Source organism: Drosophila yakuba, chromosome 2R (genome assembly GCF_016746365.2).
Source record: "Drosophila yakuba strain Tai18E2 chromosome 2R, Prin_Dyak_Tai18E2_2.1, whole genome shotgun sequence".
In the NCBI taxonomy this organism is placed as follows: Eukaryota; Metazoa; Arthropoda; class Insecta; order Diptera; family Drosophilidae; genus Drosophila; species Drosophila yakuba.
Window position 1 is genome coordinate 16,860,039 of NC_052528.2, and position 16,831 is coordinate 16,876,869.

Here is a 16,831-nt window from a genome sequence, read left to right on the forward strand (position 1 = left end):
GTTTGTTTTATGAACTTGACTTGTTTGTGAGTTCATCAGAGTGAAAGAGAGACAAAGGACATGTCGGAGGGAGATGGAAGGGAAATCCCAGCTTTAAATGTCACAAACACCTCATTGCGTATGTCGTTGTAACTATTACTTTCTGGAAACGCATACAGAGGCCTGCACAGTAAGAAATACTTTAGGCAACGCAAGAGAATTGGTCAAATATAAGTCTCTTAGAAATATACATAAACAATTTTTTAGTTTTTTATAAAAACCTATAATTAAGGGCTAAAAATAACTTAGTTTAATATTAAGTAATAATATAAACGACTAATTATATTCCAATTAAGTTATAGTATTCCAAGCCAAAAAACATTTTCCCTTTTTTTTTCCTCATACTTATATTCCATGTGCATGTGTAGGTTTGTTTTATTGTTGTAAGGATTAGAAGATAACGTAAATGTCTTAGTAACATATCCGGTTTTATTGCTCGGTAACTTTGCTGTTTGTGTTGTTATTGCCCTGTCTTGCGTCTTCTGTTTGCTACTTTGTCTCATTAAACATTTGAAAAGAGACACACACAAAGTACACATTACACACATCCCATGTTTAAGGCAAATGAAGCGTAGTCAGTATGAGTAAAAGTATGTGTGTGTATGTGAGCAAGCCAGGAAAACTAATTATACTGTTAAATGCGTTTGTTTAACTGCCAATTTAATTAAGGTTATGCTTTGGTTCAGGACAATCCCTAATCTGCCAGCTTGTCCAGCCACCTCGTTGTCCCAAAAATTGTTCCAACATTTGTGCAATTACAAAAGTGCACCTCGCCTCCCCGCACACACACACACCCCCCCCCAATTTTACACCGCCCATGAAAGTTGCGGCTATGCGGTTGCAAGGGTTAATGCTCAAGGGTCAGGGGGTCACGGGGATAGGGGCCAGGGGGTCACGGGTCGGCGTTGGTGGCCAGGAGCCTAAAACGCAACGCGACAGTATGAAAATTATGTAAAATAAGTACAATGTGGAAATGCACTTAGCCGAGCGTGCACAGTGGCAGCGAAAAGTTTTCTCATTTGCGCTAAGTGAATCAAAATATTAGCTTGAAAAATTCCACATGAATACCTGTGAGTAAATTTAATGAAATGTCGAAAGCTGATTATAAAATGCACTGACGTCGTAAGATATAACCTGTGTTTTTATATTTTAAATACACAGCTCTATAAAACCATTTAAAATCTCAGCAATATATCTGAAATAACTCTGGTAGTACGTTTAAATGTGGAACAAATTATCCAAAATCCTTGAATTTTATTCTGGAAATTCGCTGGCATGCAAATTTAAACGTGTCCCCATTGTTGTATACTTTTTTCCATTCAGCATTTGGCTTTCGACCAAGCCGAACAAAAAAAACGTAATCGTATGACAACAGCAATTACAATTACACATGGCACACAGCACATGGGACGCAGTTGCAGTTGTAGTTGTAGTTGTTATCCTTATTGTTCTACTGTACTTGTGGTTAGAGTTGCAGCAACAACAACAGCGATACCAAAAAGGACTGCGAGGATAGCAGCTTGGAGTGCAGTGCATCGACGATGGTAGTGAATATGAACATGTAATTAAGTTTTAAGTGCTAAATTGTAAAATATTTACGTAAAAACTATGTAAACTTAATTGAAATTTAATTGAATATGTCATAAATGTGCGAAGAGCACAGCAGCAACAAAAGCAACAGCAGCAGCACATGTGCAACATGAGCAGCGATGCGCACGAGCAACATGAGCTCGGCAGCAACATGGCCGACAAACTGTTGGTCAATGCGGTTAGCAGTCAGCAATCAGGATATAGTCCCAGGATCTCGCTTACCAAGGGGGCTAAGGGAACAAGATGAAGGAAGGGGGCATATTCTGTGGGCCTCTGCGAAAACTTGGCATTTAAATGCTTTCGAAAAGGGGGCAGCGTGGAACGCAAAGCCGCGAGGCATTTATCATTCGTTGCGGCCAGCCGATGCTTTTGTTGTTGGTTTCGTGTGCTGCCACTAATAATGACGTCAGCAGCAGCATGCAGAGCATAAAATTTATGCACATCGAGCTCCCAGTGTACGAGTGTGTAGGAGTGTGTATGAGTGTATGCGTAAGAGAGCCTGTTCTATATGTGCATATATTCGAAGGACCAACGGCATTCGACAGAAGCGGCCGAAACGTTGGGTCAGTGCCATGAAGATTAATGTCCAGGCGGCATTTGTCGGTGCCGAATCCCAATTTTTGTTTTCTCTTGTTACACAAGGAAAAAATTGGAGCTATTCGAGATCTGCTGGCTCATTTCAAATTTCTTTTATTGTAAATATCTTATGTTTACAAAATGAATTGACATGTTTGCTTACATCCAAATAATTTAAAAATGTACATATTTTTACCTCTTTATTTGTGGCACAGTCACACTTGCTTTTTATGCCAATCTGGGCACACTCGGCTTTGTTTGCATCAGGTATTTTTACTCAAAAGTATACAATTTTTAATTATTTAATTGAGAGCTCCCTTCTTTTTCCCGTGTATAGGCTTTATTGTGCTGGCAAATAGCAAAGGAAAAATTCTCTGGCTCTGCTGCTCAGTTCACTTGTTTCACGGCTTCGTGTTCTTTTTTATATGCCACTGGCCCTCTGCTCTGTGAACCCCCCGAATCTCCAGCTTTCGCAAATACTTTGGCACTCTGTCTTAATTGCTTAAAAATTACTGACATGGAAAATGAACTCGGAAAATGTTAACCACTTTCCCCCCCATTTGCCCCCTCGCAAATGTCCCAGCATCGTATTGTCAAAGATTTGGCTGTCCTAACGGCAAATACTTGCAAATATTATTGTAGTCGAATGTCGGCAACTATTTATCATCCGGTTTTGGGCGAGCAGAGTTTGTGGACCATTTGACAAACTTAATTTATTAATGCACCGCTCCCATCTCGTTTCGTCGTCCTGCTGTAAATGCCTTCTGCCTTGCTTAAAAGCACATTAATTTTCATTTCATTTGGTGATAAAACAAAGACTTTCCATTTTAAATATCTAGTGACAACTAACAAATAAAATGTGCCCTAAAGCCCTCTCGGGGTAATTGTTTCCCCCCACTCCCTCGTCAACTTGAGCCCCAAAAAGTCTGGACCTGAGCCGGAGGCCTTTTATCTTGACGATGATGTGGCACTCGGGCAAATCATCATCACTGGCTGTCATGCCTCGTCATTTGCATACTTGCCAGCAGAAATGGAAGTGCCATTGCCCCAATGCCCACTCCATAAATACGGAATACGAAATACGCAATACGGTATACGGCATACAATCATAATGTGAAGTGGGACTTGGACTTTCTTTTCGGTGTCCGGCTGACAGGCGAGTGGCGTCTGCGAGGTGCCAAAGATGGGGGCGGCTCTTCTATGGGGGGTAATGTTAAAGCCGGAGCTTCGGCTGATTGATATGCATGCGAAATCTAAGCATCACTTGGCTTTGTTTATTGACAGGCAATTTGCGGCGCCGGCGCTTCAATTTGCCAATTGACAGCCATTTCACAGGGTATCAGCGTGTCTTTTTTCGGATATATATTTTGAAACCCTCCTGACTAACCACCGGTCTAAAAACCATTCCCATTCAAAGGAATAGTTATCAAAAGTACATTGTGTGGAAGTTCAATTAAATTCGCCGGTTGGCGGTTGCGAAACGAATTTCACAAATGCGGTGCAGCCATTTCGAAGCATTTGAATGCATTAATTAGTGACAAAAACAAATATCAATTCATCTCTTTGCTTTCTTGCACAGTGAGAAATCTTCAAAAATTATATAAAATCGTACAACTGTATTGCCTAAGCAATTTGATTTTGTAAAAAAAAAACAATTATGCAAATATTTAGTTAACATAAATTCTTCAAATTGAAATAAATTGTCAAATTGTGGTCTTAATTTTTCTCCGCATGTGAGCGGTTCGATTTTAATGAGCTGCTCCCCGCGCGTTGCGTATACGCCACGTTGCAGCAGCAAAGAAAGCGATTTGCATTATTTATGGCTAGGCTGGTCGTCCGGTGGCTCTAATTGAAACCGCCAAATAATTGGCCCGCATCGACCTGCAGCTAAGCCAATTAATGCGGCCATATAATTTCAGTACATGCGGGAATTGACGGGAATAGCAGCTGGAAGCGCACAGCTTTGGGCCCAGTTTCAAATAAAATGAAATTACCCGGTCAAGTGCAGCAAACATTTTGGAAATTACACGGTCCGTGGGGATAGGAAGGTGGCGTGGCCTTTGCATTTGAGTGTTCATTAAACACACACAACAAGCGGCAAACGGCATTACGTATACGCCGTGCGGGCCGATTGGAAAATTGCGCCAATCTTGCAGCTAAGTGGCCATAAAACTGCCAGCCAGGCCAACTATATTTCCACACCACACCAGCTTTTTCTCCGATTTTCCTGCTGCCGCCGCTGCGGAAAACATTTTCCTAGTGCCATTGCCATTGTCATTGGTGGCAAGTGCACGAAAATTAGCTGGCATTGGATGCTTGACAATAAAATTGACATTCGGATCGACAACGAGTTCAAAGTGCCCACCCCTTTCACCACTCTCCCCTCTTTATCCTTTTTACAAGTGAATAATGCAATTCGTTTTTCACTGTTCCATGCCCTGCCCTGGCCACGCCCCCTCGTTCGCCCTTTGTTGTTTGCCGTTTTGCGTTCTATTTTTTAATCGATTGATTGAAATGTTTGCTGCAAATTGATTGATGGCATGCAGCCAGCCATGTTCCCATATATGTATCATTGCCTGCCATATGCCATGGCAGGAGATATATATAAATTTAAAATTGATATAGCCATCAGATGACAGTTAAGTGAGTGGTTGCTGGTTGGTTGGGAAACCGAAATGTGAAAAACAAACTATACAGCAACCGCAACAGTCTTTGAAGTTCGACGGGCGGGTAACCATAAAAGGAGCACTTTGTTTATTGCTTACAGGGCATTCATCTGTCGGTACTTCTAACAACATATTTGAGTGTTTTCGGTGTATTTATTCAAACAGTACTGGATTTGTAAAGAGATTTAACATGTTCAAAACTTGATTGATTGATTCGCTTAACTCAGACACGTTTCCCCACATATCTCGGCATAAGTACGCATATATCTATATTTAGCGAACGACCCACCGGGCTTGTCTTACACGTCACTTACAAGCTGACTTTGTGGGGCAATTTATCAAGGGGCCCGGAAGTGCTGGTTTTGGGTCTGTCCAAGTAATTACTTACCGATCCACGGCAATGGCCACCAGATGCAAAATCGAGGCTGTGCAGCAGAGGACATCGCACGAAGTCCAGATATCGCACAATTCCGGACCAAGTATCCAGCCCTGGCTGATCTGTGGTCACAAAGAAGGAAAAATGAATGAAAAGGGTATATGGTCATAAAGCTGGTTAGTCAAATAGACAATAAAAGTTGATGGCTTATTAAATTTGATGCTCCCCAAGTATGGAGTGTAAAATGTAATGGCTTCTAATAACAAAGCAAACAAGGATTGCCAGGCTTTATAAAGGGTCAACTGTCGAGCGAGGAAGTCAAAGTGGAAAAACAGCCATGGGGAGTCGTTTCTTCATACGGAACTTTATACTTTTTGGCCTTTTGGCCAGCAGCAATATGCAGATACCAGTCGGAGAACTTAAGAACAACTTGGATTTGGCTGTGCCTTACTTGCTAGAAGTGACCCAATTTTTGGGAACGATTCTTGGACTAGAGTCTGTTACGATATTTTCGAGCTGCATCAACATAAGTCACTCAATCCAGCGGAGCCTTATGGACAGATATATACCCGTTAATACGGTCGGATCCAATCTAGAGCGGGCTAAATACCATAAACTGGCTAATGCAGATATACGGATTGTTCTCTTTAGTGGCCTGGATGATCCAATATTCAATATACTCAATGCCACGGAATCTCGCTATTCAGATAGTATGTATATCCTTGTGTATGCTTCACCATATACAAATAAATCCGTTGAAATGGACTTTATTGAAGAGGTATTCGTACTACTCTGGAATATGTCGATTGATTGCACATTTCTTATGGTACGTGGCGAGTTCAAGATGGAGATATGGAACTACTTTTATTTGGAAAAAATACAAAAATTTAAAGTGCTTAGTTCCAACACGTTTTTGGATAATATACGACACTCCAACTTTAAGTTGGTCCTTCGCGTTATGGATGATTCTCCATCATTATTTTGTGTAAGTTCGTTTGGCATTAGAACGTCTTTTAAGCACTAAATATTAAATGATTTCATTCCGATAAGTTGTAAGTGCAAATTATATTTAGAACTCCACATTTCACTTGCAGTACAACTCATCGGAGCAAGCGGATGTGACTGGCGGGGGCAACATCAGTCTGTCCGGCCCCATCGGTCTGTTGATCATCAACTTTATGCGTCACATAAATATGACGACGGAAATTGTTCCGGTTCCAGGAAGGCAGACCTCCAAGTTTGAGAACTATCAGCAGACAGATAATTGGTTATCTGGCAATGGGACATATATGGTAGGCACTGCTCTCATGAAACAAAGCACTTTCACGCTATCACGCATCTGTCTGTTGGTCTCGAATCACAGGATGGTTCCTTTGAGCAGATTCTTAGACAAGCTGATTAGTCCAGGTGTTCATAGGCTTACCACATTATCGAGTGTTGGCATATTCGTGATCAAGTACTTCTCGCACCGCCCTCGATTGTTTTGGGTTGCCTTCTTTGGTACTTTACGATTCTTTTTTGGTATTCCGCTGCCCAACAATGTTTTACAACGCTTACCCATGGTGGAAAGGTGGATAGAGGTCTTTATATTCCTTTTCGTGAATATCTTACTGAGCTCGAATATATCCATAACAAGCAGCGCTCTAACAACAGGTTTTTTTGAGGCACCAATCAGAAATGTCGAAGCCATGAGGGCGAGTGGTCTGCAGATTATGACCGCAGATCCGACAATTCCACAGGCCTTCAAGGAAAATATTATGCCCAGTTCACTGGCGGATCTGGTGGTTCTTGTGGATGAAGCGACTTATTTGCATCACGTCACCACCTTGAACGACAGCTACGTATACGTGGTGCAATCGCACAATTGGGATGTCTTTCACCTATATCAACAGCAACTGACCAAACAGCCATTCGAGATTGGTGGCGAGGAACTGTGCTCCAAATGGCGTATCTTGGGCATACCCTTGAATCCGACAACGCCTTTTAGGTTCATGTTTAAGAACTTTTTCGATAGGGTTGTAGAGTCTGGCCTGGGGCAAACATGGGTTCATGAGGGCTTTAAAAAGTTTTGTGATATTCATAACTTAAACAAGCTGCCCGTGGACATTACTATTTGGAAACCGCTGTCCATTAAGTTTTTTTCAAATTTCATAATGGTCTATATTTTGGGACTAGTGCTCGCCACATTGGCGTTCGTGGGTGAACTGGTCCAGAATAGATATCGTCGTAGAAATTAAAAAAAAAAATTGTATGTTATGTTGATGTGTGCAATCATGTAAATGTAAAATGATCAAATAAATGTCGCACTTCGCTTTGGCTTTTCTGGGCACCCCCACTTACCTCGTATACTGCTCCTAGGGGCATCACTAGACAGGCCACGAAGAGATCGGCGACGGCCAATGAGGCCACCAGGTAGTTGGCCACGTTCTGCAGATTCCGCTCCAGGATAATGGCCGCTATGACAAAGACATTGCCTGCAAAGATCGAAGAAATGGTACACTGAATTAAATGAAGAGCAGGAAACGAAAATGGGGTCGATTTTAGTGGGGGCAGGACTTTTAGCAGCCTAATTGCGAAAATTGACTTGAGGCGAAAAGTTTGCAATTCAATTCGAGCTGCAGCTGATGACCGAAAACTGAAAACCGAAAGCCGAAAACCGAGCGAACGAAACCATGAACCTCAGCGGCACAGATAAACTTTTTGGGGAATTGGCAAACTTGTATGGACGTCTATGCGCCGGCGAACGTCGAGAATGGGAATCTTATTAAGCATGTCCCTCAGCATTGCACTGTTGCAATTCCACTTGCACTCGAGCTGGCAGACAAAGAGAAAGTTCACAAAAGCCAAAATAAACGACATGAGCTAATCGCGCTGTCGTAAACTTTGCCAAAAGCCCAGAGACGAGGATGAAGGGTGTGAAATTGACGTGAGGGGTTTTTGCGATGCTCGATGGTCTAAGGGAGCGCCGCGGGTGAGGATAGCACACCTTTGATGTCTGCTGGTGCGCTTATTTTTCCTGAGTTTTCTCGACTCTTTCACTATCTTTTCCCCACCTTTGCTGCCACTGTGTCGCCGACTACTTGTGGTGCACTTGAGGCTGCAGGAGAAAGACAGCCACTACAGGTGCGAGACATGCAATTTGTGGCATTGAATCCGCCGGCAGTCGACGGCAGGAGGGCTCGCACACACTCACAGCACTCGCACCCGCCTGGATACACACAGATACGCCAAATACATACTCACACACACACACACACACCCACGCGCACCCTACGTACATACATGCAATTAGATACTTGAGTGTCAAAGTGAAGGCAAGTAGACGAGCCTCATGCCTGCCAGCTGTTTGCGTTTTTCAGTTTCTCAGCTCCATGCAGTGCCTTCACCACGGGGGTCACTCGAGGCATTGCATCCCGGGAAGGATTTTATAATCCTATCATGGGGTGTTAGTGTAATGGTGCAAAATTCAACAAAACTCACTATTTGCGTCAAGACACTCGTTAATGTGTCCCAAAGTTCTACTAGTAAGTCAGCTGTTCATACTCATTAGCAGGAGTTATGAAAGTGTACATTTAATTATATTAATAAAATAAATCATTAAGTTTAAAATATTTATTCAAGTACAAAATAGTTCTCCAAGCTGAGGGTTAATAAAAATGATCAAATCTGCTCAACACTTTATAAATTTCATCTCTAAAAACGCTTTCAAATCAGCTCTAAAACGAATAATAAGTGGGTCAAATAGTATTAAAACCATTAAATTCATATATTTTTTGGCAACCCCCAAGTCGACATTTTATTCCGGGTACTTTTCATTCTATTTTTTCGTGTGCCGAGTGACCGAAAGCGTGAAGCAATCTAGCTAAAATTAGCATTAAGACTCATTAGCATTTTCTTTTTAAATGCTAAATGCTGCTGCCGTCCCACTTGGAAGGCGACTAAAAAATGCAAAAGTTCAAAAGCGGACGAGCTCGGCGGGAAGAAAAGAAAACTAAAAGACGGAAAGGGACGCAGTGAAAGAGAAAGGAAGGCGGAAGAGGGAAAACTAAATAAACACAAATTAGTAGGAAATCAAAATGGAAACAAGCAAGGAGGAAGCGAGACATGTGAATGGCTTCCAGCTCAATTCAGACAGGATCCTTTCGAAGTGGCGTTAAAAAGCGTAGCATACTTTTCAGCGCTCGTTATTTTTATTTGCCTCTTGACTTTTGTGTGCTGGCCGTTTTAAATGAAACGAAACGAAATGAAATGAAATGAAATCTACTTAAATTAATGAAATCAATTTCAGCCGTCTGCTTTGCTTATTTTGCTTCCTCGCCTCATTTTTATTTGTTACTGCCTGATTTTGATACATTTTGTTCTGGATTTTACAACGTGAACATAAAGTTTCCCGCTCGACTTGAATTTAAGTGGGCGGGGCACACTGTGATTGATTGATTGACTGTCAATTTTAATGCGGCATGTCTTTGCCTAGATGGATGCCGGTTTGTTTGCCATCGGATTTATGGCTAAATGCGTGTAATGAATGTAGCCAACAACAAAAGCGGCCTCCCATTTCCTCATTCCCAATGCGAATCGTCTACGTCCACCCATCCCACATTTTGTTCCTCGTCATTGAGCTGCCTTATTAATAACTGAGACTGAGCTGATGCTGCTGTTGCTGCTGCTGCTGATGCTGCTTCAGCATCTGAGCCATAATAACAACAATAATAAATAATATAAAATGCCCTGCCAGTATCATAAATATCAGTTACGCGTATTTTATTATCTACAACTGAAGCCGAGGCGCCCGACAAGTCCCTCCGGGTCCTCCTTATTGAATTGTTTGCCATATTCCCCAAGGATTAGGAGGCAAGCAGAAGGCGCGTGCCTGAGACTGGCATTCGTGGAATTTATTTTGGGTGGTATGGCTCGCTGAGCGACTGAAATAATTATGTCTGTGTTTGGGCTTTGGCTTACACTCAAAATATAAAACGCTCAGAATGTAGTATATGAAAAAGTTACTTTTTTTAAATTCAAAGTTTTGTTACTTTTTGAAAACCGCTTTTGAAAGATTTTCAACTTCTTTTATTAAGGTTTAATTATTATTATAAAAATTCCCTGTATTTTCAAACGGCATTTTCCAAGTGTACCTCTTGTTTTATACGGGTTTCAGTGAGTACTCACCAATTATGGTGACCAGTATCATTAGGCCAAGCAGCACCGATGTGACGGCCATTCGCAGCAGCTGCGTGAAGTCGTCCTCGGCCACTTTGCTGGTGGTCACATTTAGGCCAACACTGCCGTTGATCAGATCCAGGTGGCCACTCCGGTTGGCCAGCATCTCGCCAAACAAACTGGAATCGTTGCCTTCGAGAAGAAGCGTATCGTTTAGCAGCATGGCACCCAGTCCGACTGCGACATTCGTATAGTTATTGTCCATGTCGATCAGTTGGAGGGCCGGCGAGGATGCTGGCGAGGATGTGGCATCCTGCTTGCTGGTCAGTGCCCTGTGCGCCGCCTTGGCCGTGATCCTGGCAGCCGCTGCCGCCACTGAGGCACTGGCAGCTGCCGCTGCCAAAGCGGCGGTGGCCAGGGGTGAGCCGGTGGCGGTGGTGGTGTTCGCATCGGTGGGCGGTGGTTTCAGCGCCAGGGAGCCTATCAAATCCGCTCGTCTCTTTCCGGAACTGTAGTAGCGTTTGCTGTTGTTGTTGTTTGTGTCCTCCAGCTGTCCATCCTCCGTGACCGGAATGTCCTCCAGCTCATCCAGCTCCACGTCGTCCTGGTCCTGACCATCGACATTCTGCTGTTCGGGATGCGGTTCGGCAATCAGAAAGGCCCTGTCATTCATGCTATTCGCTATGTAAATGTAGTCAAGCGCATCTGAAATGATGAAGAAAGAGGAATTTACATGATGGAGGATATTTATAGTTACACTGAGAAAAGGCAATTTTTCAGATAAATAGTATTATATTTTGTAGTTAAATAATCATTTAGACGTGTTAATTTAAAAGCTTTTTATTGTAGTAGACCCTCAAAGGGCAGTAAATGGATATCACTGTAATGTCACTAATGTAACTGCCACATTCTTCATGTGTACCCACCATTAAAGCTGGTCTCGTGCGCCATTTTGTGGATACTCGGTGTGTTTTTCGGGATGCTTCGCTTCGCTTAATTGCAGCCGCAGCGGAAATGAGGAGTTGACGGAAACGGAAGCGCGACTATGCAACGGCAACGGCAACGGTAACTGTAACGGTAAAGGCAACAGCAATGGCAATGGCCTCCTGGCGCATGTGTGTGTCTGTGTGGGTGGGCGGGCATTTGGGATGGTGCCGTTGTTTCAGCTGGCGGCCACTCAGACACGCGGTACGGGACATGGTGACACTTTCCCCACGTTCCCCACTTTCGGTACTCTCGCTGTTTTCCCTGCTTTCCCTGCTTTCCCTATTTGCCGCACTTTCCCCACTTTCTCCTCGGGTGGCGCTTTTTGTTCCAGCGTGTGCTCGGTGCCGGGCAGGATGTATTATCCTAACGAGCTTTCGAGTGTTTACATGGAGCGTTTACAATTTCGGCTTTTGGCTTTCACTTTTCTTTCCGACTTCCTCTTATTTGTGCTCTTTTCTTTTTTTTTATGTTTTCTTTAGATTTCTCTGTGTGGCAGTGTTGCTTTTGTTCTGTTGATTGTTGCCGACTTTGGCTTTGTTGCTTGCTACTGATGTTTTGTACTCATTTTGGTTTATTTAAGCTCTTCCGTTTGCTGTCGTGTGTTTATGGCCCATTTGATGGCTATTTTCATATCCTTGAAGTAAATTTCACATCCGATTGCCTTCCTCTGGTGTCTGCATTCTGCGAAAAGCAAAAAGAATTCAATTAGTCAATAAATTCTCGTGCCCAGCTAACTAATACTAATAAATAGCAAATTGAATTTCTGCGGTTGCCCTCAAAACATATTTGTTCCTTTCTTTTTTTTTTTGTTTGCCCCTCATGCCTGGTGGAAAATAATTTCCTGCAGGTCTGCGGCATTTTTGGCTGTGAAATTTATTGTATTCAATTTCCTTTCCGCATTGTGCGTAAAGTGTAAATGAATTTGAAATGCTGCCGCTGCTGCGCCCGCTTGTTAAATAATTTAACGCAATTTCTGCAATTACACGGAATCACTTGGCACGATAAATAAATATGAAGACTGGCATGCCAAGCGTTGTTTTCTTTATTTTCTTTCCTTTCTTTTTTCCCCCAGGCCTGACACACACACACACAATCAAGCACACAGAACACACACCCTCATACACACGTAAACGCATTTACGCATATGTGTGCGACTGGCGGAAGTTTTGCGTGCGTGCGACAGGCGCCATTGCCAGCGGCTCCATTTCCCCTCAGCCTCCTCCAGATTTGCCTTTCGATGCTCCAATGCTGCGACACAGGCGGCAAAATAAATTTAAAACGCATACAAGTAAGAGCAAAGGGAGCAGATCCCCAGGACCAAAGCCTCCCTGCCAGGATGTCATCGCATTTACTTGAAAGTGTACGGCTACAACTGTGGGCAGCCAACTAGTTTGTAATGATAGTTCATAGTAAATTCCGTGTATTTAAAGAAATAGATACATATTTCTCCAATATCTAACATTTTTTTCATAGATAGATTTTTAAAGATAGATTAATGAATGCACATGTGATGTATGCATTTCTATCATGATCACTTCTTTACTAAGCAAATAAATATATATGGCAATTAATAATTATGTATTTAGCTTAAAGTTTTCACTATTTTATTTTATATTTATTCATACAATGGCAAATTGATTTTACCTAAAAGTATTCACAATTTTACGATAACTGTGCGTGGGTGGCATGCGTGCTCTTATGTAGAACATAGTGCGGCGCCATAAAACCCAAAGCGAAAATGTTGCGTGTTTAATGCCCACGAGTTTATAGCCCAGTAGTTCAGAACGGCGACTTAGGCCAACTTACTAATATTATTTGTACGTAAAAGGGCGGCACCTACTGCTGACGGCAGAACTCTAAAAGTATCTTATTCTGTATTTTACATATTTCTCTTTGACTTTCCGCTCTCTTTTACCTAAAACTCGTTTAACTTTAACAGAAATACGTTTACAAATCTGTAATTTGATATTCTTTGATGTGTAAAGTGGATTCCTGTCAAAGAACACGCTGCTGCTCCAGCTATTCTCGCTCGCAAATGGCAAGTTTTCCACCTAATGCTCTTTCCAAGCCGGCTTCATTAGCAGCCACTTGCGTTACGTCTCGTCTGACATATGTGCTTTCGTGTCTTCATTTGAATCCTAGCTGCTGTATGCAATTTTCCAAAAAAAAGAAGAAAAATGGAAGCAAAGCAAGGAGATTCTCCTCGAATTCCTTTGAGATGGAGACCAGTAAAGAGGCCCCACCATTACGCAACTGCCTGGGGTTTCTGGGTGGCAAGAGGCCCTTCATTCTATGTGCGTTCAAAAAGTTTCCACCTTAGTAACCTTCAAATGCCAGCATGCGCTTTAGGATTGGCCGTGTAACTAACGTTTTCAAGTTCAAAGTCGACTTAATGCGGAAGTTTATGCCAGCTCACAGGCGTTCAAGGTAACTACATGTAAACCTTTTTTACAACCCCATTTTAAAGGTCCAAATATTTTCTTAATTTAAAAAACACATTCGGAATTTTCATCAATTTAGTTTATAAATAATTATTTATATAAAAAATGATTTATTTTACTTAGAAATATAGCGAGATTATTAAAAATACATTACAGGATCTAAAGTAATAATCATCATGGGAAGCTAATTATATATCGCAAAGAAATATGCATCTAATATGCAGTTTAGGTTTCAGTGACAGTGAGGTATCACTGCAGTTGCCTACTGGGAAGTAGATTCTAAAACTTGGCCACGTGCACTGGGCTCGTTTGAAGTGCAGTTGAGTGTGAAGACGACACATGTCGCTTAAATGCACACCAAGCCGCACCTGTCTGACCCTGCCCCCACCACCTCACCATCTCACCACCTCACTGCGCCGCTGAACCCCTCGCCCATTCCCATTTTAGCCATGGTGAGTGCACTTGTTGCGGTTCGCAACTTGTCCGGCAGTCGCCTGCATACATTATGCAAGTGTTTGCCAACTGTTTCTGTATCTATGTGCATGTGTGCGTCAGCAGCTGCGAGTGTGTGTGTGTGTGTGTGGGTATGTCACTCGCTTTTTATAGTCGAGCTTATCGCATATTTATGCAGTGTGTCCTTTGAAGCAGCGGCACAGGACGCACAGGGCTATAAATCAACTTTGGTTCACCGCACTCGGCTCCTGACCATGTTCCCCACTATACGTCCCCCTCATGCCACTCATTTCGATTCCCATTCGTATTCGCATTCGCATCCGCATCCGCATAGCAGCAATTACGAAAATTGCCTATCTATGCAATAGTTGTGTATGCCGCCTTTACTGCGAAATAGTTCACAGACACTTGCTCTTTTTGCCTTCGTTGTTTACCCAGCCAAGTCATAAATCAAGTGAGTTACTAAATCGAGAGGGTGGCTTAAGTGGAAGTGATAAATATTAATATATTAGTTTTAAAAGCAGGTTAACAATTCCAGGTGAAGCCTTTCCACAGTATTGCAGAAATGCCACACTGTAAGCTATTCAAAAAAGAGTTTGACTTGACTTTCTTGGTTGTTTTGTTTCGCTGATAAACTATCTCATTCTAAAAAGGCTGAACAATAACATATCTATTACTTCAATTAAATCTTCCTCTTACGAATCAAGTTTACCAGTCTGGCGAAACTATTCAATCCACCCACATGTCACATTGCTGCTTTTTTGTGACTGTGGTATTTGGGTATGTGTGTGTGTGTGTGTGTGTCCCATCAAAGTGCAGTTTTCCGAATGCAAGCCAAAGCAATGCCTCATTGTTTGCCCCTTGCCAATGCCAGCTGTTTGCTGTACTTGGAAGGGTTCAGGGAAAACGGATGGCGGCGGGGCAAACTAAAATAAAGTATAATAAATGGCATACATATTTCATGCGACGCTCGATTTCATTCACCACAAACTCACACATGCCTTAGAATGCTGAATATGCAGCTCTGTGTGTGTGTTGGTGTGTGTGTTGTGTATGTATGTGTATAGATTCAGACATGACCAGACATTTATCAGTTGTTCGCATGCATTCAAAAGATACTAATGTACATATTAGTTCAGCTCAGTAAGTGGCTCCCTGCCACTTTCTCGGCATTCGTAGTCCCACTTCCGGTTCCGCTTCGTCCCCCTTTCTGTTGTTGGGTTCCTTTTTTGCACCATTTCCGCTTCATTTCATGCGCCATTTTTCTCTATCTTTGCAGTCGAGTGTTTGCGCCTTGTTCCCATATCCTGAACGGCCTTTCATTGGCCTCCTTGTTCCGCCCACTTTTAGTTTTTCCTCTTGCTTTCTCCTCACAATTTTCCCGGCTTTCACCGCCCGCTTCATTTTGCGGTTGCAGCTGCTATGTATACGTATACAGCTTCAGTTTAGTTCAGTTCAGTTCTGTTTCTGGTTCTGGTTCAGTTTCGGATTGCTGGCACAGTTTTGTTTTCCATTTTCCATTTTCCTTGGCCGCCTGCAATTGCTTTTGCCAATCAGTCTACTGCAAATAATTTATATCGCCCGAGTGTGTGTTGGCACCTTGGTTAACTCATTGGCATGTTTTATGGCTCTTTTGGGTGTGCGTTTGCCATAAATATTGCCCATACGCAGTGTTGACCATGCGAATTGCACTTGGCTTAGTTTGTTTTGGTGTATTAGGGTTTGTGGAGTGTCCTCCGCTAATTGCTCATTAATATTCAATTGCCAGCAGCTTTTGTTCAATTATTCAAGCGCAAGCTTTTCACTACAGAAACAAATTGTCAGTCGCCCATTCTTTTCCCACCGATTCTCCACATTCCACATACATACGTGTTCAACAATGCAAATAAAAGAGGACATACGAAGTATGCAAATATTTAAATTCCAGCTTATTTCATGTTCTGAACGCGGGCGTGAAATAAATAACATTCAATGCATTTTTTATCTGCACAAAAGCTGAACAAAAAATAGAACTTGAAAGTGAATGGCAAAAGTCGAATGTGCAAATACTCTGGTTTAAACTACGCATTTTTATTCAAGAGATTCTTACATTACATACATTAGGTTTTAAAAATAAATTATTTGAATATTCATAGATTATTTATTTATTTAGTTTTGTACTATTTCAAGTTCTTGATATCTCACGCTAATCTCCCTTTGAATAGTTGGCAAAATCCCTACCATTTTAGGGTAAACTGCCATTTCTATTTCCTATCAATGGAATTGAACTGATAAAAGAGCTGTTCTTTTTTTTTTTTTTGGTTGGCTTAAAGTTTTGGCCTGTGAAAAAGAAAAAAATGCAGCTTAAACGAAATAGCAAACAAATACGAGAACAAATGTTGGCCACGCCATAGAATTGTAATTTGATTAAATATTCCAATGCAACCAGAATGATTGATCCGCATGTTAGCCGCCGCAAGCCCATTGAACATTTAAGTTGTATACTTTTGGGTAAAAAATTTAAGTCGTTCATTGGGTCCTTGAAGGAATTAAAAAGAAGTTTTTTG

General features: G+C 42.1%; 2 protein-coding genes and 1 long non-coding RNA gene across 3 annotated transcripts in view; 2 read left to right on the forward strand and 1 right to left on the reverse strand.

The window, feature by feature from the left end:
* LOC6530987 (5-hydroxytryptamine receptor 2A) overlaps window positions 1-16,831 on the reverse strand; it is a 56,417-nt gene that overhangs the window by 21,016 nt on the left and 18,570 nt on the right. The window contains exons 2-5 of the mRNA XM_015196281.2: window positions 11,331-12,072; window positions 10,414-11,109; window positions 7,588-7,721; window positions 5,260-5,369 (exon numbers count right to left, since the gene is read on the reverse strand). Coding sequence (XP_015051767.1) covers window positions 5,260-5,369; window positions 7,588-7,721; window positions 10,414-11,109; window positions 11,331-11,355 — 965 coding nt within the window. The 5' untranslated portion in view covers window positions 11,356-12,072. The remainder of the gene's footprint in view (window positions 1-5,259; window positions 5,370-7,587; window positions 7,722-10,413; window positions 11,110-11,330; window positions 12,073-16,831) is intronic.
* On the forward strand, window positions 2,401-3,074 carry LOC120320980. The gene is made up of 2 exons (XR_005560527.1): window positions 2,401-2,472; window positions 2,543-3,074. It is a non-coding gene; the product is annotated as an uncharacterized LOC120320980 (long non-coding RNA).
* Window positions 5,418-7,526, forward strand: LOC6530988. Its single transcript, XM_002091790.3, is given in 2 exon segments — window positions 5,418-6,232; window positions 6,342-7,526. Coding segments are annotated over 2 exon segments (1,833 nt in total). The 5' UTR covers window positions 5,418-5,584.